Source organism: Giraffa tippelskirchi, chromosome Y (assembly GCF_054371585.1).
Source record: "Giraffa tippelskirchi isolate mGirTip1 chromosome Y, T2T-mGirTip1v1.2.pri, whole genome shotgun sequence".
Lineage (NCBI taxonomy): Eukaryota > Metazoa > Chordata > Mammalia > Artiodactyla > Giraffidae > Giraffa > Giraffa tippelskirchi.
In genome coordinates this window covers 1,609,151-1,633,341 of record NC_137290.1, presented here as the reverse complement: position 1 = coordinate 1,633,341, position 24,191 = coordinate 1,609,151, and the positions used below count along the sequence as shown (strand labels likewise).

General features: G+C 50.9%; 1 protein-coding gene and 1 non-coding gene across 2 annotated transcripts in view; both read left to right on the top strand.

Moving 5' to 3' along the window:
* LOC145537809 (matrix-remodeling-associated protein 5-like) overlaps positions 1 to 24,191 on the top strand; it is a 103,780-nt gene that overhangs the window by 65,950 nt on the left and 13,639 nt on the right. Inside the window, exons 8-12 of the mRNA XM_081568681.1 lie at positions 8,405 to 9,181; positions 12,632 to 12,850; positions 15,873 to 16,002; positions 16,227 to 16,617; positions 17,892 to 22,901. Coding sequence (XP_081424807.1) covers positions 8,427 to 9,181; positions 12,632 to 12,850; positions 15,873 to 16,002; positions 16,227 to 16,617; positions 17,892 to 22,901 — 6,505 coding nt within the window. The 5' untranslated portion in view covers positions 8,405 to 8,426. The remainder of the gene's footprint in view (positions 1 to 8,404; positions 9,182 to 12,631; positions 12,851 to 15,872; positions 16,003 to 16,226; positions 16,618 to 17,891; positions 22,902 to 24,191) is intronic.
* TRNAG-GCC (transfer RNA glycine (anticodon GCC)) lies at positions 9,378 to 9,450 on the top strand. Its single transcript has one exon. It is a non-coding gene; the product is annotated as a tRNA-Gly (tRNA).

Here is a 24,191-nt window from a genome sequence, read left to right as displayed (position 1 = left end):
GCGATATTTCAGATATGCCAGATAAGAATCTCTGTTGTGTCTGACTCTCTGCGACCCCATGGACTGTAGCCCACCAGGCTCCTCTGTCCATGGTATTCTCCAGGCAAGAATACTGGAGTGGGTTGCTATGCCCTTCTCCGGAGCATCTTCCCAACCCAGGGATCGAACCTGTGTCTCCTGCATTGGCGGGCGGATTTTTCAGCACTAGAGCCATCTTTGTTCAGTCGCTCAGTCGTGTCTGACCCTTTGCGACCCCATGGACTGCAGCATTCCAGGCCTCCCTGTCCATCATCAACTCCCGGAGTTTGCTCAAACTCATGTCCGTCGAGTCGGTGATGCCATCCAACCACCTCATCCTCTGTCGTCCCCTTCTCCTCCCGCCTTCAGTCTTTCCCAGCAACAGGGTCTTTTCCAAGGAGTCCGTTCTTCGCATCAGGTGGCCAGAGGATTGGAGCTTCAGCTTCAGCACGAGTCCTTCCAATGAATATTCCCAAATAAAAATCTCTACTGTAGCAAGACCCCTGGGTGACTCAAAAGAACACAGACTTTAGAAGCACTGACCTACTAAGATTTCTCAGATCCATATGTTAAGGAGTTTTCTCCTTGCAAAGCGTGACACATAATACCGTATCTCCTGAAATTAAAAAGCACTATTTTTATTTTAAGAAGCTCTCACCAAGCAGTCCATCCATGAAAACATTCTCCCCGCACCCCCAGCACCTCCTTCACATGACTTCCAGACACAGCATCTGCATTTTTATTTTATTTTAGATCTCTTTTAATAGACGCTTGCCCTCACAACCGTTTAATTTAACACAGCATACATGATGAGCCAGAAACGAACCTGAAACTTCTTTCAAAGTAAACAGTGTTGAGAAAGAATCTTTTGACGCTTCATCATTTTTTTTTCCCCTAAACTGAAGCTAACCCCGCCCCCCCCTCCTAACCATCCATTCCCATTCCAGAGCACCATGGAACTCTTAAAAACAAATTATACATAAAAAAATTCGCCACTACAAATTCCCAGATGATCAGTTAACTGGGCAAGTAGGCACACCTCACACACACACAAAAAAAAGTAGGGAAAAGAAAAAAAAGGAACCATTCTTTCCGCGATGGTTTTATTTTTTTAATTTGGAAATTGGCTTCCTTTTTGAATTTGTCTTCCAAGATGTACAGTGGCTTAAGGGGTGGCCCCTTGCCATCTGCTATACTCAATTTAAAACTCCTCTCATCATACAATTTTTTTTGACCACTACTTTCTCCACTCTCTTCATTTACCTGCTCCGTGACAGTGAAAACGTGCATTTGCTCTGAACAGCTGCAGTTTTCAAGGTCTTTGCCAGAATCATCAAAGCGGAGGCATTTGCCTCTCTTTACTAAGTTTAAATTTTTTTTTTTCCCTTTACACACTGACACGCTGTAGATTGTGGGTGATTCCATTCATGTCTGGTGCTTGTAATGAAGCTTCACCGTTCGCGTTTTCAGTGAAGATGTGTTACGTTTTGCATTTATTGCGTAGTCTCATATTATAGTGAGGGTGGCTCAAATGGTGAAAGAATCTGCCTGCATTGCAGGAGAACTGGGTTCGATCCCTGGGTCAGGAAGATCCCCGGGAAGAGGACATGGCAACCCGCTCCAGTATTCCTGCCTGGAGAATCCCTTGGACGGAGGAGCCTGGCGGGCTACAGGCCACAGGGTCGCAAAAGAGTCGGACACAGCTTAGTGACTAATACTCACTAGCACTTTCATGTAGTAAAATTATGGCAGATTTTTCTTGTGTGTTGTGGTCCCTCTGTAAAAACAATTCAAATAAAAATGTCTCAAAATGTCAGTTTCCTCCCTGACTTTTGCATGTAGTCGAATCAAAGATTCAAAGTGTTTCTGGAACATCAAAGGTGACCTCTGACTCCAGAGCGAAAACAAAGACGTTTCCAGCCTTTTGAAAGGATGTCTCTCTTATTTTCCAAATGCTAGTCCCCTAATAGTTTGCAAATGCAAAAGGCATCCTTTAAAAACACCCAGAAGGCAGGGGGCTGAAAGTAATCAAAGCAACATAGGATGCATACGGTAGTGTCACATATGGGGAGGAATTTTTTAAAATACTTTCGGTCCGCATTTCTGCTTTCAAAGAAAAGCCTCTGTTTCCTGTGGTTTTAATGATTTGTCTGTTAACCTCCTGGCGAGGAGATGGGAGAAGGAAGGACAGACAAGGGCCAGCGAGCAGGTTTAATTTGAATGGATGATTCCTAACGCAGTGGGATTTGAGGCAGATGGAGAAATTCTTCCACTAAAACACAGCAATATAATAAGAATAATGCTATCTATCATTGCAATGTCTATATATATGTTATAATAATACTACTATATATTATTACCATATATAATATAATAATACTATATATTACCATATATAATAATATGTAATATAATAATACTACATATTATTGCAGTATATATATACAGTATAGAAATAATACATTATAATATAAATACTAATAATAGTATATATTATTTCAATGTATATATGATAATATAATAATACTATGTTATTACAATGTATATTTTATATTATTACGATGTATATATGATAATATATAACAATAATACTGTATACTACAACATATAGTGTAATAATACTATATGTTATTACAATGGATATATAATAATTATATTACAGTGTATATATAGCAATATATAATATACTATGTATCATTACAATTTGTATATAATCTATATAATATGTATATTATTACAATGTATATATAACAGTATATAGCATAATACTATATATTATTACTATATATTATTGCATCTATATATAATAATATACTATATATTATTACAATGTGTATATAACAATATATATAATACAATAATAATGCTATGTATTATTACAATGTGTATACTATATATAATATATTTATTATTACAAGTATATATACAGCAATATATATTATAATATCTATTTCTATATATTATTGCAGCAATATAATAATACTCTATAAATAACTTATAGAGTCATTATTACATAGAAAGTATTATATTAATTAATTATAATATATAATGTAATATATTATCAACAATAATAATTTGTTTTTTACATTGTTGTCTTTCCTGGAAGAATTTCTCCATCTGCCTCAACTAACTCTTATAGAGTAATTATTCTATAAAGAGAACAACTGCTATTACCATTCTGTTGATGCAATAATTATTATTATTCTGTTGACACCAGAAAGTCTGATATTCGGTCTACTGTCAACCCGTGGGTGCATGTTAGTTGCTTCAGGCGTGTCTGACTCTGTGACCCGGTGGACAGTAGCCCACCAGGCTCCTCTGTCCATGGGATGCTCCAGGCAGGAATACTGGAGTGGGTAGCCATTCTCTTCTCCAGGGGGTCTTCCCGACCCAAGAATCGAACCTGGGTCTCCTGCATGGCAGGTGGATTCTTTACCCACTGAGCCACAAGGGAATCCCTCCCCGCTGGTTGCCATAAATTTATTTTCTATGCCTGTGAGTCTGTTTGTAGTTTATGAATAAGTTCTTGTGTCATGTTTTAGATGCCGCATGTAAGTGGTGTCATACGATACTAGTCTTTTTCAGACCTATTTCGCTTACTATGACACTCTCTAGGTCTGTCCATGTTGCTGCACGTGGCATTATTTCATTCTTTTTTACGACTGAGTAATATTCCATGTTGCTGCACCTGGCATTATTTCATTCTTTTTTATGACTGAGTCATATTCCATCATATACACATAGCGCGTCTCCTTTATCCGTTCGTCTGTTGATGGACATTGACGTTGTCTCCATGGCTTGGCTGTTGTGAATGGTGCTGCTGTGAACATTGGGATGCCTGTAATTATGGTTTCCTCTGGATACATGCCTAGGAGTGAGATGGCTGGATCACATGGTAGCTCTGGTTTTAGCTTTCAAAGGAACATCCCTACTGTTCTCCATGGTGCCTGAACCAACATACAATCCCACTCCGTTTTTAATTACTCTTGTGTTTTGTTTTCAAATAGTCAGATCATCTAAGGGTATTTTCTTCATGCCTGTGGTCTGTCAGTATTAACACTAGGAAGGGGTATTGAGGACTTTTCTAGATATGGTTCAAAGAGGGCGCAATCAGGTCTTGATCATTCTTTTGATTCACAGTTAGTCGCTCAGTCATGTCCAATGCTCTGCGACCCCGTGGACTGTAGCCCGCCAGGCTCCTCTGTCCGTGGGATTCTCCAGGCGAGAATACTGCAGTGGTTGGCCATGCCCTCCTCCGGGGGATCTTCCCCACCCAGGGATCGAACCTGCGTCTCTTGTATCTCTGCATTGGCATGCAGACTTTTGCCCTCCTGAGCCATCAGGGAAGCCCCGTTTTGATTGAATATAGAAAAGCAACGGCTGGTACAAGGGTTTTAACCAGGACACGCACAGACATGTATTTATTCCTACAGTAAATAAAACACAGGAAGCACATTTTTTTTCTTTTTAACATTTAAAAGACAGCCAGGGAGAGGAACACTCCTTGGAAAAGACTCTGATGCTGGCAAAGATTGAAGGCAGGAGGAGAAGGGGACGACAGAGGATGAGGTGGTTGGATGGCATCACCGACTCGATGGACATGGGTTTGAGTAAAGTCCAGGACATGGTGATGGACAGGGAGGCCTGGTGTGCTGCGGTTCATGGGGTCGCAAAGAGTCGGACACGACTGAGTAATGAACAGCAACAGGGAGGTGAAGGACTCCAAGATGCCTTACATGTCCCCTAGGGGCGGGCATACCTGTGACCCACGAAGGTTCCAGAGACATGGGTTTATAGGGCTGAATGTAACGCATTTTGGCCTGCCTCTCAAAGAATCAAGCCCATATCATGGGAGGCAGGCAGCTTATATAGTCTGGCCAGGAGTTTGGCAGGAATGGTATGGGATTAATTTAGCCCTGGATGAGGTGATAAAATCAGATGGGAACTATATAAGCAGGTAGGAAACTGCCCACTATTGAATTTTATTTCCTTTTAAAGCACAGTTAACCTGTTCTTCCAAAGGTTTTGGCACACAAGCCGTCCTGAGTTCAGCCCATGGGCTATCTATTCACGCTGGGAAAGAGTGAAGGCAGGAGGAGAAGGGGACGACAGAGGATGAGATGGTTGGATGGCATCACCGACCCGATGGACATGAGTTTGAGTAAACTCCGGGAGTTGGTGATGGACAGGGAGGCCTGGCGTGCTGCAGTCCTGGGGTCACAAAGAGTTGGACACGACTGAGCCACTGAACAACAACCCTACAGGTCTCCTAACCACTAAAATTACAGAAGGATCCAGGTCATCTGACTTCCTCTGGGTGTGTACCATCCCCCACCCCCTTCAAGGTTGAACTTGCTATTGCAACAGTGTATTACTTTTCCAGTTGACTTAGCACACACACCCCCAAGTATACACACAGACTATTGTTTCTGAGGGTAAAGAATCTGCCTGCCAATGCAAGACACTCGGGATCAATGGCTGGGTAGGGAAGATCCCCTGGAGAAGGAAATGACAACCCACTCCAGTGTTCTTGCCTGGAGAATCCCATGGACAGAGGAGCCTGGAGGGCTGCAGTCTGCAGGGTCGCAAAGAGTCGGACACCACGGGAGAGACTGAGCACGCGTGAACTGTTTCCAGGTGTGGAAAGTATGTAAATTGTATCTGTATTCCTTCACAAAATATACAGGATAGCGATATATATAATTCTGCAGGTGTCTCATAGGTGTGTTGGCCCCAGGGTTGAAGTTTACATATGATCATGTCCCTTGGGGGGTTTTTTTGGTTTTTTTTTTGACTTCCTTCACCATCGGGAAATGTTCAGTCTCTCTGGGAAAGACGGTTACATAAGATCGCAGCCTGAGGTGAGGTGTGTCATTTGAGGTTGCAGGATATTTAGCGGAGTAAACAGATTCAGCTCGTCTGAGAGGCTCTTGAAGGACATGTGGGGGAGAAGGTGGGGGTTTGTTTAGAACACGAATCTCAGGACTTGCCCGGCAGTCCACTGTCCGTCTCTTTTCCGAGTGACTTGGACGAGTCTTTGTAAACTCATCCATAAGTGAGACTGCTCATCCCAGTTCATCAGCTCTCCTGATGGCTCAGCGGGTGATAAATCCAGCTGCAATGACGGAGACAGAGGAGACTCGGCTTCGAACCCCGGGTCGGGAAGGTCCCCTGGAGGAGGGCATGGCAACCCACTCCAGTATTCTTGCCTGGGGACTCCTGTGGACAGAGGAGCCTGGTGGGCTACAGTCCATGGGGTGGCAAAGAGTCAGACATGACTGAGCACTAACTTAAGGCAAAATAGTTTCCATTTTGCCCAGAAATCCCTTTTCGCATAAGCCCTGCGATGGGTCACTCTGAGTTCACGTGTGTGCGTGGCTACCCTCCAGGTTGACCAGAAATTTGTCCAGCCCGTTTGGCAGAAATAATTCAGCTGAGCTCGGGAGATCTGGGAAGTTCCCTCTGATGGGTCCTTCTTCTTTTCTATTTTAAAATACACAGTTGAGAAAAATCTGGAAACATTTGAGTGAACGCCACGGAACGGGAGACTTCCACCGACCGTGGTATGAAGGAAGGAAGAAACACAAAAATAGCCCCTCGTTCTCAGAGCGCCTGCCAGTAGCTTGGATTCTCGTTTAAGACTTCCCCCTAGACAGACTGGGGGGGGGGCAAGTTTCACATGCCACATTCCTCAAAGTCTGTTTCTGCTCAAATAGAGATGCCGCCTCCCCGTCAGATATCAGTCCACCCCTGGGATTCCCCGGCTTGGGCAGGGACACATTTCCTGTGCAGACTTGTGTTTTTTCACCTCCTTTTGTCTCCACTCACCCTGGAATATTGAGGGTCACTTGTCTGGGTGTTCACTGGAAGGACTGATGTTGAAGCTGAAACTCCAATACTTTGGCCACCTCATGCGAAGAGTTGACTCACTGGAAAACACCCTAACGCTGGGAAGGATTGGGGGAAGGAGGAGAAGGGGACGACAGAGGATGAGATGGCTGGATGGCATCACCGACTCCATGCACATGGGTTTGGGTGGACTCTGGGAGTTGGTGATGGACAGGGAGGCCTGGCGTGCTGCAATTCATGGGGTCTCAAAGAGTCGGGCACGACTGCGCGACTGAACTGTCCTTCTGTTGATGGAGGGTAAGTGGTGGTCGTTGAAGCAGGATTCACTTTTACGTCCCCTGTTAAGCTACGGAACTGAAAATCGCTCCTTACTGTCTGAGTCTTTGCAACCCCATGGTCTTTACGTTGATTCCGTGTCTTGTCTATTGTAAACAGGGCTGCAGTGAACATTGGGGTCCGTGTATCTTTTTGAATTATGTTTCTTTTTTTTCCCCCTGGGTGGATGCCCAGAAGTGGGATTGCTGAGTCATATGTCCATCAACAGAGGGGTGGATAAAGATGTGGTGATATGTACTAAGTCGCTTCAGTCATGTCTGACTCTTTGTGACCCCCTGGACTGTAGCCCGCCAGGCTCCCCTGTCCACGGGGATTCTCCAGGCAAGAATACTGGAGTGGGTTGCCATGCTCTTCCCTGGGGGATCTTCCTGACCCCAGAAATTGAATCCAGGAGCCTCTAAAGAAGCTGACAGGCAGGTTCTTTAGCACTATTGCCAGCTGGGAAGCCCAAAAGCAACTAATGTGTGTGTGTGTGTTAGTTGTTCAGTTGTGTCCAACTCTTTGCGACCCCATGGACTGCAGCCCGCCAGGCCTCCCTGTCCATCACCAACTCCCAGGGTTTACTTAAACTCATCTCTCGAGTCGGTGATGCCATCCAACCATCTCATCCTCTGTCGTCCCCTTCTCCTCTTGCCTTCAATCTTTCCCAGCATCAGGGTCTTTTCCAATGAGTCAGGTCTCTGCATCAGGTGGCCAAAGGATTAGAGTTTCAGCTTCAACATCAGTCCTTCCAATGAACATCCAGGACTGATCTCCTCTAGGATGGACTGGGTGGGTCTCCTTGCTGTCCCAGGGACTCTCGAGAGCCTTCTCCAACACCACAGTTGGGAGGCATCAGTTCTTGGGGCGCTCAGCCTGTTTTTCTCTCTTTGCAGTGACTGCCCTTACCCTGTCTTACCTCTGCCCAGGTGGCCACACTGGTGACAGCCCTTACCTGACCCCTTGCCCTTTTTTCCCAGTTCTCCTTTGTCCTGGAAACCAACACAGGGCCTTCTCTTCCCCCTTCCCGTTCTGCCTTACAGACAACACGGTCCTCTCCAGCCTCGATTTCCCCAGGCCTCCCCTCCAGCCCAACATCTCACTTGCCCCAGCCAGTACCCCGGAGCTCCCCAAAGCGCTCATCCCGGCCCAGCCCCTTCAGGCTCTGCAAACGGAGATGAGGAAAAAAAAAAGCATTCCACCTTTTTTTTTTTGTTGGCAGGAGGATTCAGGCTGGAGGAAGGATGGTGGCTGCCAGGAGCCACAGGAGAGGCGGGAGGGCGTGGCCGGGGGCTCTGGTTGCAGCCTCGCCTACGGCTCCTCCGGAGCTGCCGGCGGGGCGCCCCCGGCTGCTTGCTGCCTGCACTCGGGGTCCGGAGGCGCCGCCAGAGAAAACTCCAGCCCGCCTTTGGGAGCGCAAGCCGTGTTCCTTCTGTCTTCCCCCCCTTGAAAAGAAAGACACGGTCCTCCTCCAAGTCTTGCTGGGAAGGGCGCTCCGGGCGCAGACCTCGGGGGCTGTGCGCTGCCGGGTTTCTCTGCCTCCCTCGGGTGCCTCCCGGAGTTCCTCTCGGGGGTGGGGGGCCCAGATACTTCCCCCTCCCCCGACCCCCGTACCAACTCCTCCAGCTTCCCCCAGCCGGCCGTGTGTGCACGGGGCCCCAGCGGTTCGCCCCGCCGGCGTGGACGAGGCGTGCACACTCGGACCGCGGCGCCATGCGGAGCCGAGAGGAGGGCTGAGCGCGCGGCGGCGCGGCCAGGGTCCCCCGCGCCCCGTCTCCCCGGGGTGGGGCAGGGTGGGGCTGGGCCGAGGCGTGCTCTCGGGGAAGGCTCTCGGCGACGGGAATAAAAGGGCGCCGCGCTGGGAAGCCGAGCCGCCTCGCCTCGCCCCCCCGGGAAGCAGGACATGGCCCCGGCCGACCCCCGGCGGTGACTCGCGCGCCCCGGCCCGGTGGATGCCCTGCGCGCACCGCTCCCGTGGGTCGCGGCTTCCGACGGACAGGTGAGGACCGAGGGCTGCCTGGGCGCCCCCGCCGGTTGCTGGGGAGGTGGGGGGCGGCTCTGTCTGCAAGGGGTGGAGAGAGTTGGAAGGGGGACCGGTGTTGCGCTGGGGGGAGCAGGGGTCGAGGGCAGAGAAGACTTCTGGAAATGTTTCCTGGCGCTCCGTTAAGGGTCCAGCTACCATCCAGAACGGGGCTTCCCTGGTGGCTCAGCTGGTAAAAGAATCCGCCTGCCATGCGGGAGACCCGGGTTCGATCCCTGGGTGGGGAAGATAACCCTGGAGCAGGAAATGGCAACCCACTCCAGTATCCTGGCTTGGAGAATTCTGTGGAATTCCGTGGGGTCGCCAAGAGTCGGACACGACTGAGCGACTAAGAGCAGCACAGCACCATCGGGCACAGAAGGTGACGGAAATCATCCGGGCAGATGCGCTGAGTAGGTCTAAGGTCCCCTTTCCAAAGTGGCCTCGCCCCACCCCATCCCTGGTTTCCTGGGGACCCCCGACAGGACCCTCAAGTGTAACCGGTTGCGCTCCTGCGTTGGTGGCGAGGGGCAAGTCACAGTTGCGGGCCGTCTCCGCAGTTTCTCCAGATCCCAAAGACTCCCCACTCCTAACCCCCGCCCACCTCCTTCTTTTGCCCTGCAAAGTAGGGAGATGCAAAGTCACCTCCTCCCCTCGGCTGGGGGCAGGGGGGTGTCTCCGAGCCGCGCGCAACCTGGGGAAGTCATGGTTTGGGGGAGAGACGCCCTTTGGTGGCCGAGTCTCCGACCTCGGAGACCCTCGGGGTAACCCGAGCCGCGCTCCGGGAAAGCTCGTTCGTGAAGTCACCGCGCAGCCTGTCTCGGCGCGTCCAGAACGCGCGCTGGAAGCCGGCCAGGGACGCAAGGCCGCGCGCCCGGCCCCTCCAGACTCTCCACCTCCGGGTGGACGCCCGCGGACCTCCTCGCGCCCCGAGTTCAGCTTCCCGGGGTTCGCCGGGCGTGCCCAGAGATAGGGCAGGCTCGGGGCGGCTTCCCCGCGAGGCCTCGGGATTGGGGTTCCCTGAGAAGGGGGGGCGCGCCCCTACGGTCTTCTGGGGAGCCCTGGGTGGAAAGCCGAGCGCGGGGAGCGAGGCTTCGGGACGCCGGGGACCAGGTCCGCCTGCGGACACAGAGCTTGGGCATGAGCCTGGTGTGGAGGTCAAGCGCGCGGGTGAGGGGCCTGGAGAACCGAAAAAAGCGCTGCAGAAGCCGATCGGTTCCGAGGCGGAGAGGAGGCGCCTGAGCTCGGTGTTTGCAAAGCTGCCTGCACCGTCAGCTCTTTAGGAGCAGCTGTAAAAGGAAACGCGTAAGGGCTTCAGAAAACGTATGTTCCCAGGTCCTCTAAAGAGCGGAAAACGCTGTGCATCTGCGATGTCCCTACAGCGCGGGAGCAAATGGAGTGTTTATGATCAGCAGTCAGCGTTCGCGCAGAAAAGGGAACTGTCGGGAACGCGGGCGTTTCTGTAACCGTGATTCTCCACTTGCCCTGTGTTGCTACTGATCCATAAACTTCATGCAAGAGTTGGCGAAAGTGTGATTTGATGAAGGCATGACTGATCCATGCAGAAATAGTCACTGACTTTCTAAAGGAGGTCGCGGCTGATGCAGCCTAATATTTTATCTGATCTTTTCCTTCCTTTTTTCTCTTTCCCTTTTTTCCTTCTGACCTCCATTGTTTCCTATCTTTTCTCCTTCCTTCCTCTCTCTGTCTTTTTTTTTTTTTTTGGTCTTACTGACCTTTTTTGTTTGCCTCAAGATTCTTCATCAGACTATTCCTTGCCTCTTTCGAGTCTCATGGCAGATTTTTCAGAGATTTCTCCAAATTTGCTCCCTGGTAAAGAATGATGTTGTGTGCTCACAACATTGTGGTTCTGCCAAGGGGGGAAAAATTAAGGAGAGGAGACAAACCCACATACAATGGAATACATTCTGCTTTAGTGAACGTCTCTATAAGCCCTAGAAGATGGTATGAGTAAAACTTTAAGGAATGCCATTAAAAGAAGGAAATACTTCTGGTCATAATGGATTTCCTGAGAAGCTTGTTACTCATTATATACAGTATGTAACGGCTTGGGATAAACATCAGAGATGCTTGGGATACATATCGGAGGTGGACAGATAACGGTTACTTTTACGACTTATTATACAAACATAAATGTGTCTGTCATCCCTATATGTGTGTACGTTAGTTGCTCGGTCATGTCTGACTCTTTGCAACCCCATGGTCTATAGCCCACCAGGCTCATCTGTCCATGAACTTTCTCATCTCCCTATATAAGCACAAATATATATATACACATTTATACTTGTGTGCATATATACATTGTTGTTTAGTTGCTAAGTCATGTCCAACTCTTTTGTGATTCCACGGACTGTGGCCTGCTAGGCTCCTCTGTCCATGGGATTCTCCCAGGCAAGAATACTGGAGTGGGTTGCCCTTGCCTCCTCCAGGGGATCTTCTTGACCCAGGGATCGAAACTGGGTCTCCTGACTTTCCTTCATTGGCAGGCAGCTTCTTTACCACTGAGTCACCTGGGAAGCCCTTATATATACATTTATTCAAACACATATTTACATATATTTGTATATTTGTGTGTATATATACATTTTTACAAATATATATTGATGCATATAGGACTTCCCTGATGGCTCAAAGAGTAAAGAATCTGCCTGCAATGCAGGAGATCTGGGTTTGATCCCTGGGTGAGGAAGATTCCCTGGAGCGGGAAATGGGAACCCACTCCAGTAGTCTTGTCTGGAGAATCCCATGGACAGAGGAGCCTGGCGGGCTACAGTCCATGGTGTTGCAAAGAGTCAGACATGACTGATCGACTAACCCTTTCCTTTCACCTTTCATACATTTATACAAATATATATTTGTATATATACACCCATTTGTGTATCTGTACAGGGCTTCCCTGGTAGCTCAGCTGGTAAAGAATCCACCTGCAATGCAGGAGACCCTGGTTGGCTTCCCGGGTCAGAAAAATCCCCTGGAGAAGGCATAGGCTACCCACTCCTGTCTTCTTGGGCTTCCCTGGTGGCTGAGCTGGTTAAGAGTCCTCCTGCAATGCGTGAGATCTGGGTTTGATCCCTGAGTTGGGAAGATCCCCTGAAGAAGGGAACAGCTACCCACTCCACCGGGCCTGTGAATTTCATACCCTCCCTCACAACACAGTGACATTTCCGAGTCATAATATCGATGTCAGGAGTGAAGGCTACATTCCACAGTTGCATTAAACTGAGTGGCGAACAACGATTAAAAAAAATAGAAGGAGTTTTGTGTTGCTCCACGCACATGTTTTGGGTCGCTCAGATATCCCATGCCGACGCCTTGGGAAGCTTAGCACCATGATGAACAATGCAGGTAAAACCAGCTGGCAGTATGGAAGGGCTGTCTGACAGCCGGCTTTGTGTGGCTCCCTGACAGGTGTGCCGGGATGACCCACCCGGATGAGATGCCGACGACATGGGCGTGGTGGCGAGCTCTCTCCATGGTCCTGATTCTGCTGTGGGGCCACCCCCGTGTGGCACTGGCCTGCCCCCACCCCTGCGCCTGCTACGTCCCCAGCGAAGTCCACTGCACGTTCCGCTCCTTGGCATCCGTGCCTGCTGGGATTTCTCCGCATGTGGAAAGAATCAATCTGGGGTTTGTACCGCATTCCTTTTGAGCGATCTTCAGCCTCCTCGCGAGCAGGCGGGCAGGTTTCATTGTTCATTTTCGGGTGTGTGTGCACGTACGTGACTGTGAGTGTATACGGGTGTGTGGGTCACCGTGTCTTGCATGATGCACCGAATCAAGAGGACATTTATAACTACTACATGTGGTCCTTTGGGGCTAGTATCTGAATTAATTCATCAGCACCAATCTCTGTCATAAAGCTTGATTATGAACCATCACAGACAGCTTCAGCTCCTTGATAAATTTCCATGGATAACAGTTCTTTAATACACTGCAGATGCAAAATGTATGACGCATGCATAAATATGCTAATAGCATTTAAATAGATTTCAGCAGTTGTTACAAAATGATAAATAGAATGAGTGAGACGTCTTTGACCCCGAGTGCATCTTTAAATTATCAGTATGATGCAGTTGTGACTTTGATGAAATTACAGTTCTTTCAGGTTTTGCCTATTTAAAATATTGATGCCTTTTAAACAAGTTTTTTTTTTAATGTATTTATTTATGTGGTTGCATCAGGTCTCAGTTGCAGCATGTGGAATCTTTAGTTGTGTCGTGCCAACTCCTAGTTGAGGCATATGGGATCTAGTTCCCAGACCAGGGATTGAACCTGGGCCCCCTGCATTGGGAGGAGCATGAAGTATTAACCGCTGGATCATCAAAAAGTGAACGTGTTGCTCAGTCATGTCCAACTCTCTGCAACCCCATGGACTGTAGCCCACCAGGCTCCTCTCTCCATGGGATTCTCCAGGCTAGAGCACTGGAGTGGTTTGCCATGTCCTCCTCCAGGGGATCTTCCCAACCCAGGGATCGAACCCCCGTCTCTTACATCTCCTGCATTGGCAGGCGGGTTCTTTTCCACTAGCACCACCTGGGACCACCAGGGAAGTCCCCTAAACAGATATTTTAGTGCAGCATTTCAGGTAGAATTTTTATGTTTTAATTTCCTTCTATACCCGTATATACTTCCTATACCTAAGTGTCAATTTCTATGAATTACAGGTACTCGTGAAATTTTCATACTAAACCATCATTTGCACAGTTCTAGTAGTAGACAATCACTTGGAGTTCTTCAGCAAAATATACTAGCTACTTTCTCCCACCTATAAAACAACAAAACTATTTAGAGTTTGATGAATAGACATTTCGGAGAAGGCAATGGCAGCCCACTGCAGTACTCTTGCCTGGAAAATCCCATGGACGGAGGAGCCTGGTAGGCTGCAGTCCATGGGGTCGCTAGGAGTTGGACACGACTGAGCGGCTTCCCTTTCACTTTTCACTTTCATGCACTGGAGAAGGAAATGGCAACCCACTCCAGTGTTCTTGCCTGGAGAATCCCAGGGACGGCGGAGCCTGGTGGGCTGCTGTCTATGGGGTCGCACCGAGTCGGGCACGACTGAAGTGACTTAGCAGCAGCAGCAGCAGCAGAATAGACATTTTAGTAAGACAAGATGACCAGTAAGACAAAGTCCTCTTTGAGTACAGAGCCTTGAAAATTCTTGCCTTTATCGATTAGAAGGACCAGTGGAAGAGTAAAAGAATGGGCAGTTAAGACAGTGAGATAAACACTTTGCAAATCCGTAGCAATGGACCATGAAATAGGTCTCTCCAGAACAAAAAAGCTTGGCAAACTTGACTGTCTGGAAAAAAAAAAAAATTCTAACCACAATGATGATTACTCCACAGGGAAAAGAGGTTGGCTTTGCCAGAAAAGGGAATAGTAACCGTTTCCTTTTTATAATCTTTAAATCGTTTTACAATTTTAAAACCCGTTTCCTTTTCACAGTCTTCCAATTTATGCAGAAGAGGAACTAAGGCTGCTTTGAATCAGGATCGAATGGGCTCTGCAAGTTTGCAGAAAGGAAAACAGGGTTGATCTGTGGTCACTCTTGTCTCTCAGGCTTCCCTGGTGGCTCAGCGGTAAAGAATCTGCCTGCAGTGCAGGAGACGCAGGTTCGACCCCTGGGTTGGGAAGATCCCCTGGAGGAAGGCAGGGCAACCCTCTCCAGTATTCCTGCCCGGAGAATCCCATGGGCAGAGGAGCCTGGCAGGCTACAGTCCATGGGGTCGCAAAGAGTGGGGCAGTGACTTAGCGACTGAGCACGCAAAGGCTTTGCCATTGGAAGCAAAGACGGATACCAAAATGCCTCTTTTTCCTCCTCCCGCCAACAGTATCTTGAGATGGTTTTGTGTAATATTAAAGAAAAATAAAAATACAAGGACTAATTTCCTGGCACCAACACCGAGTACTTCCATCTGGCTTAATTTGTAACTTGATTCAATGTGCCACATTTTAAATGGCTGATTCATGTTGATGTATGGCAGAAACCAACACAATATTGTAAACCAATTATACTCCCAATTGAAAATTAAAAAAAAAAATAAAGTACACATAGTAGAAAAATATCACTCATAATATCACAGCACTGTTTTTGGATACTGTTAGTAGCTCAGTCGTGTCTGACTCTTTTGACCCCACGGATGGTATCCCACCAGGCTCCTCTGTCCATGGGATTCTCCAGGCAAGAATACTGGAGTGGGTTGCCATTCCCTTCTCCAGGGGATCTTCCCCACCCAGGAATCGAACCCAGGTCTCTTGCACTGCAGGCAGATTCTTCACCGTCTGAGCCACCAGGGAAGTCCAACCTCAAAAGAGATAACAAGGCTGGCATCGTGCATCTTGTTGGGAAAAAAGAAAAGAGACAACACCAGTGTCTTCTGCAGATAGAACTCAGGGTCTGAGTTGCCTGCCAGCAGTCTGCAAAGGGTTGAAAACCCTCGGGGAATGACCTATTATTGGCAGAGCGCTCCTGATTTTCATTCCCACACAGATGTTTTTTTCGGGTTCTCATTCAGCATTGAAAGAAAAAGAGTGGCTCTTTCCTGTTTTGAAAGAAAGAGTTGCTCTTTCCTGTTGGGACAGCCCCAAAGATTTTTTTTTTTTTTTCAGAAATGACTTTCCATTTCTATTCTTTTTTCTTTTCTAGGTTTAATAGCATACAGGCTTTGTCGGAAACATCATTCGCTGGACTGAGAAAGCTGGAGCTCCTCATGATCCATGGAAATGATATCCCCAGCATCCCCGACGGGGCTCTGAGAGACCTCATTTCACTCCAGGTAAACCGGGCGTGGTGGCTTCCCAGGTGGCTCGGTGGTAAAGCATCTGCCTGCCAATGCGAGAGACATGGGTTCCATCTCTGGGTCTGGAAGATCCCCTGGAGGAGGACATGGCAACCCACTCCAGTATTCTGGCCTGGAGAATTCCCTGGACCGTATAGTCCCTGGGGTCGCACAGAGTCAGCCACGACTGAGTGACATTTTTCCACTTGCGGTCTTTGTAGGTTTTCAAGTTCAGCTACAATAAGCTTCGCGTCATCACGGGCGAGACCCTGCAGGGGCTGTGGAACCTGGTGAGGCTGCACATGGACCACAACAAGATCGAGTTCATCCACCCGGAAGCGTTCAGGGGCTTAACCTCCCTGAGGCTCCTCCACTTAGAGGGCAACATGCTCCGCCAGCTGCACCCTGCCACGTTCTCCACCTTCGCCTTCCTGGACTACTTCAGGCTCTCCACCGTGAGACACCTCTACCTGGCCGAGAACGCCATCAGCACTCTTCCTGCTGGCATGCTGCAGAACATGCCGCTTCTAGAGAACCTCTACCTGCACGGCAATCCGTGGTCCTGTGACTGCGACATGACCTGGTTTCTGCAGTGGGACGCGAAATCCAAAGGTAGGAACCGCGGAGGCAGCTAAGACGGTCGAGAACCCACCTGCAGTGTGGGAGACCTGTGTTCGATCGCTGGGTTGGGAAGATCCCCTGGAGAAGGAAATGGCCACCCACTCCAGTATTCTTGCCTGGAGAATCCCCTGGACAGAGGAGCCTGGCGGGCTTCAGTCCGCGGGATTGCAAAGAGTTGGACACGACTGAGTGATTAACACTTTAACTTTCAAGGACAGCGGAGAGGCAGTGTGATTCTTAGCTGCCGACCCTTAGCATTCTGGACAAATTACTCCACTCCAGCTCTTGCTTCCTCTTGGGTTGGGTGAAAGCGCATCCTCAAATCAGTGTGGCAGGAAATGTTATAACGGAAATGTCAAGACACCCCCATAGCATAATGAGTTGGGCAGAGAAACGCTGAAAGAGTCAGTGTTGGCCAGAAAAGGATGAAATCCTGGAGGATTGAGTGTCCAGGAAGCCAAGAATAAGAATGTGAATCCAAAAAAGAAAGTACTGCCTGAAATGAAAAATGGTTGCAAAAAAATGTAGTTATGAAAGGTCGTCATGATACTAGTCATGCCAACAGTTGGTCCTGAAGCATTAGTCACTCAGTTGTGTCTGACTCTTGGCAACCCCATGAACTGTAGCCCACCAGGCTCCTCTGTCCGTGGGATTCTCCAGGCAAGAGTACTGGAGTGGGTTGCCATTTCCTCCTCCAGGGGATCTTCCTGACTCAGGCATAGAACCCCAGTCTCCTGCATTGCAGGCAGACCCTTTAGCATCTGAGCCACCGGGAAGGCCCATAGTTGGTTCTAGGACCTGGAAATGTGTTCATGGGTTGCAGAGACTTACAGAGACTTACAAGGTCCCCTGGACCTTCATAAAAGGAAAACTGCATCATATGTATGAAGAGAGATTCTTTGTCAACTTAAAAATACCTTTTCACGCTGCACATGGGATCTAGTTCCTGACCAGGAATGGAACCCAGACCCCCTGCGTTGGGAGCGTGGAGTCTTAGCCAGTGGACCACCAGGGAAGTCCCTAAAAGTACCTTTTTCAAAAGTCCTCATTGCTCCCTGTCAAGAACTTCCCAGACCCTGGTTAGTTACCACACACGGGGTTAAATGGATTTAAGCTCCTAGGTGACATCACGGGCACAAGGTAGGTAAGGTCTTGAATCTTCGTTGAGACGCACCCAGGTGATAAAGATGCAGACAGAGGCTTCATCCCCTGTCCTTTCTTCGGGTCATTGAGTTAGAGCATGTCTGTCTGATGCTGTGTTTCAGGAGTCCTGAAGTGTAAGAAGGACAAAGCCTACGAAGGGGGTCAGCTCTGTTCCACGTGCTTCAGTCCCAAGAAGTGGCAGCAACGGGAGCTGCAGAAGTTGCAGGATGTCCCCTGCCAGAAGCCTTCGATCGAGTCCCCGCTGAGACAGAACCGGAGCCGGAGTAGCGAGGAAGATCGGGACGAAGAGGAGGACGCCGACCACCCCTTCTCCCCGGACGGATTCCAGTTCCCCACGTGGAACGTGTCCGTCAACATGAGCAACGAGCACGGAAACACGGTCCACTTGGTCTGTGACATCAAGAAGCCCACGGACGTGTATAGACTGTACCTGAACCAGACGGACCCCCAGGAGATAGAGATCAACGCCACGGTCGCCTTGGACTTTGAGTGCCCCATGACTCGACAGAACTACGAGAAGCTCTGGAAGCTGATGGCCTACTACAGCGAGGTCCCCGTGAAGCTCCACCGGGAACCCGCGCTCGGCAAAGACCCCGGGGTCGGCTACCAGTACAGGCAAGATCCTGACGACGACACGACGCTCTACTACACGGGCGTCAGGGCCCACGTCCTCGCCGAGCCGGAGTGGGTCACGCAGCCGTCCATCGAGCTGCAGCTCAACCGGCGTCTGAGCTCAGCGAAAGTGGTGGTGCTGTCCTACGCGTCTCGGCATGCCCTGACCATGTCCGCCAAAGACGCGAGGCCATCTCGGAGCAGAAGCTGGGTGATGATCGAGCCCGGCAGAGCCGTGCAGAGAGCCCAGACCGTCCTGGAGGGGAGCCCCTGCCAGCTGAGCTGCAACGTGAGGGCTTCCGAGAGCCCTTCCATCTTCTGGGTGCTCCCAGACGGGTCTGTCGTGAAAGCACCGATGGAAGACCGCGACGGCAGGTTCTCGGTCCTCACCAGCGGCTGGCTGAAGATCAGGTCGACGCAGCCGTCGGACGCTGGTTTGTACCAGTGTGTCGCTCGGGTGAGGGATGAGGTGGACCGGATGCTGTACAGGGTCCTGGTGCAGCCGCCGGTCATTCAGCCTCTCGACGCGTACACTGTGACCGTTCAGAAGAACCCAGGGGAGCCCGTGATGCTGCCTTGCCAGGCGCTGGCTGTACCGGAGGCCCAGATCAGCTGGATCCTTCCCAACAAAAGGCTGCTGAACGTGATGGCCAACGCCTCGCACGCCTACATGCTGGCCGACGGCACTCTCTCCATCCCTAAGGTTCAAGGCAGCGACAGCGGTTACTACAGATGCGTGGCAGTCAACCAGAGAGGGGCGGACCATTTTACGGTGGGGGTCCAGGTGAGCAAGAGGGGGTCCGGCAGGTCTCCGAAAAGAGGCGGGCGCCCAGGAGGCAGGACTCTTTCCGGAGGGCGTGGAGGGATCGTGGAGGATGAAGGCGGCTCCGGCACGGGAGAGGAAGAGAGCGCATCCACGACGGCCCTCCACCCGCAGGACCAAGAGCTGTTAATCAGAGAAAAGGACGACGCCGTCGGCGGGGGTAAGAAGACCAGGAAAGGGCGCAGAAAGCTGAAACCCTGGAAGCACCCCTCAAAGGAGCCGGAGACCCACGTCGCTGAAGGCCGCAGAGTCTTCGAGTCCAGGCGGAGGATAAACGTGGCCAGCAAGCAGATTAATCCAGAACGCTGGGCAGATATCTTAGCCAGAGTACGTGGGAGAAGTGTCCCTAAGGGAACGGAAGGACCCCAGGTCGTCACAGTCAGCTCACCTTCACTGATGAGGCAGGAAGTGTTATCACCTCTGCCTGCTGTTGCTCCCTACTCGGTATCGCCTGTGCAGACCACAAGCAGTGCAGAAGAATCCTCGGGAGATGTGTCCGTATTTGGCGAGGAAGAGCAGATTTCCAGCGCTGTCTCTTCCACTAGGACCGTTCCGCTCCAACCTGGCCACGACGGAGTCATTGGTAGTGAACCCAGAGTGATAGCCACACGCGTGGAAGAATTTATTGCCGAGGGCTCTTCTGAGAAGACTGTGGGTGCGACTCCCACTGGAGTTGACTCCAACCCGGCCCCAGCCACGACGCCGTCATCTATACTTTATGAATCTTCTACTTTGCAGATCCTGGAAATGGAGCACAAAGAACCCACCAATGAACACGTAGCCACAGACGGCTGGTCTACCCTCGGTGTTGGATCCGTACCGGAGTCCACATCCCCTGAGGATGAATCCCCGATGGACGCCATACCCTTGGCTGAGTCTGAGACTGTGACCTACTTTTACCCCGAGCTGGGGACAGATTCACAACCAGCCGAGAATACCGTGAAAGAACAGGCCTCCACACACTTCACGCCAACCCCCATCTTGTGGGTTGCCGAGGCCAGGACATCTGAGCCACTTGAAGACCCCACCTTAGGAGACCCCGACGTCCCAGCTGAAACGCGCCTACAGGAACAGACAGACAGCCCGCAGCTTGTGAAAACTGGGTTAAGCACTCCAGGCCCCCCACTGATTCCCAAGGGCACGGAGGAGACTTCTCAGACACTGCAGGGAGGGGGTACGCTAGAGACACACCCCACGGACTCCAGACGCATCCAGGGAAACGGGCAAGCCGTAGACCCGACCACTCCGCTTGACTCGACTCTGGAAGTGGTGAACAGCGTCACTGACTTGCAGCATCCCGGGGAATCCACGCTTGGCGTCGTGCTCGGTAAGGACACGACCACGGCAGCAGTGACCACGCCAGCCCAAAAGGACACTTCACCGTCGGTGCTGACCACTCATCCCTCTCGAAAGAGGCCCCACGGGAGGAGGCGATTCCGACCCCACAAATTCCGACAGCGCCATAAGCAGGCCCCGCATACGACGTTTGCCCCGACAGACACTGTCTCGACTCCACTGACCCAAGTCCCCGAAGTGAAGACTCCAAGCCAACTGGCGAGTTCTCTGGGTCCTACAACCTGGGTTAACAATGCCGTAGGTACCCCAGGACGCTTGGACACGGAGGAGCAGGCCGAACCCGTATCCGGGGGCAGCCCACGCAGGAAACAGGTCAAGAGACCCAACAGACACCGATACATCGCTTCTACCCTGAGCTCTGCGGCTTCTGTGTCCAAGCCCAGCCTTTCTCCAGAAGATAAGTATAAAACCTCTTTTCCCTCCAGTTCCCAAGCTGCACTTTCCCCTACGACCATCTCTTTCACCACTGGACACCCACGGGAGATAACCAGCAGGGAAGCCTATAGCCCAGCCGCCACCAGCAAAACACATCTGTCTCCTGACAGATTCCGAGAGACCGTTCCAGTCACACGCCAGCCTGCGTCAGACGGAAAGAAAATGAACAACCACGGTGTCACAGACCTCAGGGACTATCAAACCAATGGTCTGGTGCCTGGAGACTCAGTCACTCACGCGGCATCACCTTCTGTGGCCGAGGTCTCCCCTGCGGGAGGATTTAAGGAGGCGCCTCTGACGTCTCGCTTTCCAGAAACAACAAGCTGGGATCCCCCAGGGGCAACCCAGCCTGCGATGGGACAGACAGACCCACCTGTGACCAGCCCTTCGGAAGCGCTTACAGAATCACCCTCTGTGAGAGAGTCGGCGGATCGAGGTTTGCCTACCGAGTTTTCACCTTCAGCGGCGGTCTCTGTGCTGTTTCAACCCCAACAGGTGGCTCCTGCGACGACTCTCCCCGTCCTAAAAGTAGAGGCATCTTCGAGTCCGGCAGAAACCACCGTCCGTGATCAGAGAGGCCGTGAAACCGCTCACGCTACCGTCCGTCCTGAAATCAGACCCCAGAGTCGCGTGTCCACTCCTGCCCCGGTGGAGGAGCCGGAATCGCCATTCCCACCCACGACTCTCATGTCCTCCGCAGAGACCACCACAAAGCCCACACCACCTCTTCCTTCAGGGACGTCAGCAGCCTGGAAAACTTCCAAACCCCACGTCTCCTTCCATTACGTGGGGATCCCAGAAACCAAAGCGCCTTCAGTGAAGAACGACGTAACTCGGCATCTCTCGAAGCCAGACCAGCTATCTACGCCCTCTTCCAACCAGGACAAGTTTACCTTGACTCCAAAGGAGGAGTTAAGAAAGGAAGCGTTTGATGGCACAATGAAAAACATCCTTCCCCGTGCTCCAGATGGTCCAGACGAGGCTTGGAGGGTCCCGGTTTTCCACCAACCAGCCAGAGTTCCCGCCACACCGATCCCACCAAGAGGAACCGTGAGACCCCCGCAAGCGGTCACACAAAGTCCCTTCAGATACTCGGTCACCTTCCAGCCCCCTCGTCACCTGACCCGCAAACCGGGAATCACTGCGTACCCGTCGAGGGTTTGGCCGGAGGCCGGGCACGTGACGACTCCGAGATCACCGAGTTATCCGACAACTCCCATGGTGGTTTCGTGGCCTGGGTCCAAACCTAGCGTTCCGGGTATGACGACCAGCCAAGGAACTGACCGATTCCCGGGCAACTCCAGATCGTTTGCAAATAACCACCTGCCTGATCTAAGAGAGCCCGTGGGCAAGCCTCCGGATTCGAGAGCACCTCCTTTTCCCAGCGGAAGATTCCCTTTCTTTATCAACAGGACCCTCTCTTTCCCCCAGTTGGGAGGTACTCCGAAACCTCAGCGACCCACCTCTGCAGCCCCGGTGTTGAGAGACAGAAAGGTCCACCCAGGTCCCTACACTCGGATCCACTCTCAGAGCATCTTCCACATGGACCTGGGGCCCCCAGCGCCTCCCGTCTTGCACGTCCCCAGGACCACAGCGCCACCCCCCACGAACGTACGGAACATGCCCCCAGTCTCCTCCACCCGGAGCTCCGTCCCCTTCGCGATGTCTTCCGCCCTGCCCTCCAGAAGCTTCCATCACAGCAGCGCAAAGCTCTTCTCCGCCGGAGGGCTGCCTGCGTCCAAATTCTGGACGCTCGGGGAAAAGCCGCAGATCATCACCAAATCCCCGCAGACCGTGACCGTCACCGCAGAGACGGACGTCATGTTCCCCTGTGAGGCCACGGGGAAACCCAAGCCCTTTGTGACTTGGACCAAGGTGTCCACAGGTAGGGCGTTTACACGTCGGGCGTTCTAACCGGGGTTGGTAGGTGGAGAGGGGAGAGTTCCTTGAGCGTAAGAAGTCTGCATAGAAGCAGAGACTCTCAGAAGAGGACCACAGGTAGGTGGGATGGGAAAGGACTCTAGAGAATCTGTCAAGGGGTGTATCTCTTTACAGGGACGGGGGAGTAAGAAATGAACAAGGGTGTGAGGTTTATTTTTCAAAGCAGCTGTGGAAACACGCAGCATTATTAACTGAGGCTTAGGGCTTCCCAGGTGGCGGCTGGGGCAGCCAACTTCTTTTCGGACCGTTTGGGAGGTTGGAAGTCCAAGATCCAGGTGACCACAGCCCTGGTTCCTCCTGAACCCTCTTCGGCGTGTCAACGGCCGTGTCCTCACGCGGTCATTCGTCTGTGTGTGTCTAGTGTCCCCATCTCCTCCTCTTATCAGAACCCCGGCCCTATGAGATCAGGACACACCCTCGTAGACCTCATTTTTTTACCTTCATCCCCTCTTTAAAGACCATCTCCAAGTACAGCCGCATTCTGAGCTTCTGGGGGCGGTTCCCAACTCCAACATAGGAATTGATGGTGGAAGGAGAAAAGTCAGCCCGTATGACAAGGGACTATACGACGGTCTCTACTTGGCAGACCGGGGTGCTGCAAAGACCGCTTTGCTTCATCCAAAATGACCCATCTGCTTCGGTGTCCAAACAGACTCTAGGTGATGCACGGAACTAAAAGCGATGACCGCCTCTCCAGGTCATCACAGAGCAGCGAGCTGAGCTCCTTGTGTTACTCAGAAGCTTCCCAGACGCGCTCTATATTTTACACGTGTGGGGTATATATGTCCGTGTTCCTCTCTCAGTTCGTCGTGCCCTCTCCTCTCCCAGCTGTGTCCACAAATCTGCGTCTCTGTTTCGGCCCTGCAGTCTCCGGGACTGTACCTCCCTTTTCCCCTTTGTCTTTCCATCTCTCTCAAGCACAGCTGTGTCCTTCAGGCTTGGCTTCTGTTCAGAGAGTTGGGTTCTTTTTTTTTTCCCCTCCATCTGCCTTGTAGATAACCCAGGAAGTGACCGATGCCGTTACATTGGAGACAGCTGTACATTCTCTGCTGATCTCACACACGCTGGACGTTCTCCAACTGTGAGAAAAGACGCTGGACGCAGGCAGATTACTGACAGCTTGGATAGGCTCCACGTCGGACGCCAAACGCTTCCCTAATGATTTAATGAGGAATTTGCTGAAGGAAGCAAGCGGGGAACACCAAGGGGTTTTGGTTCGGAAAGGACTGTGCCT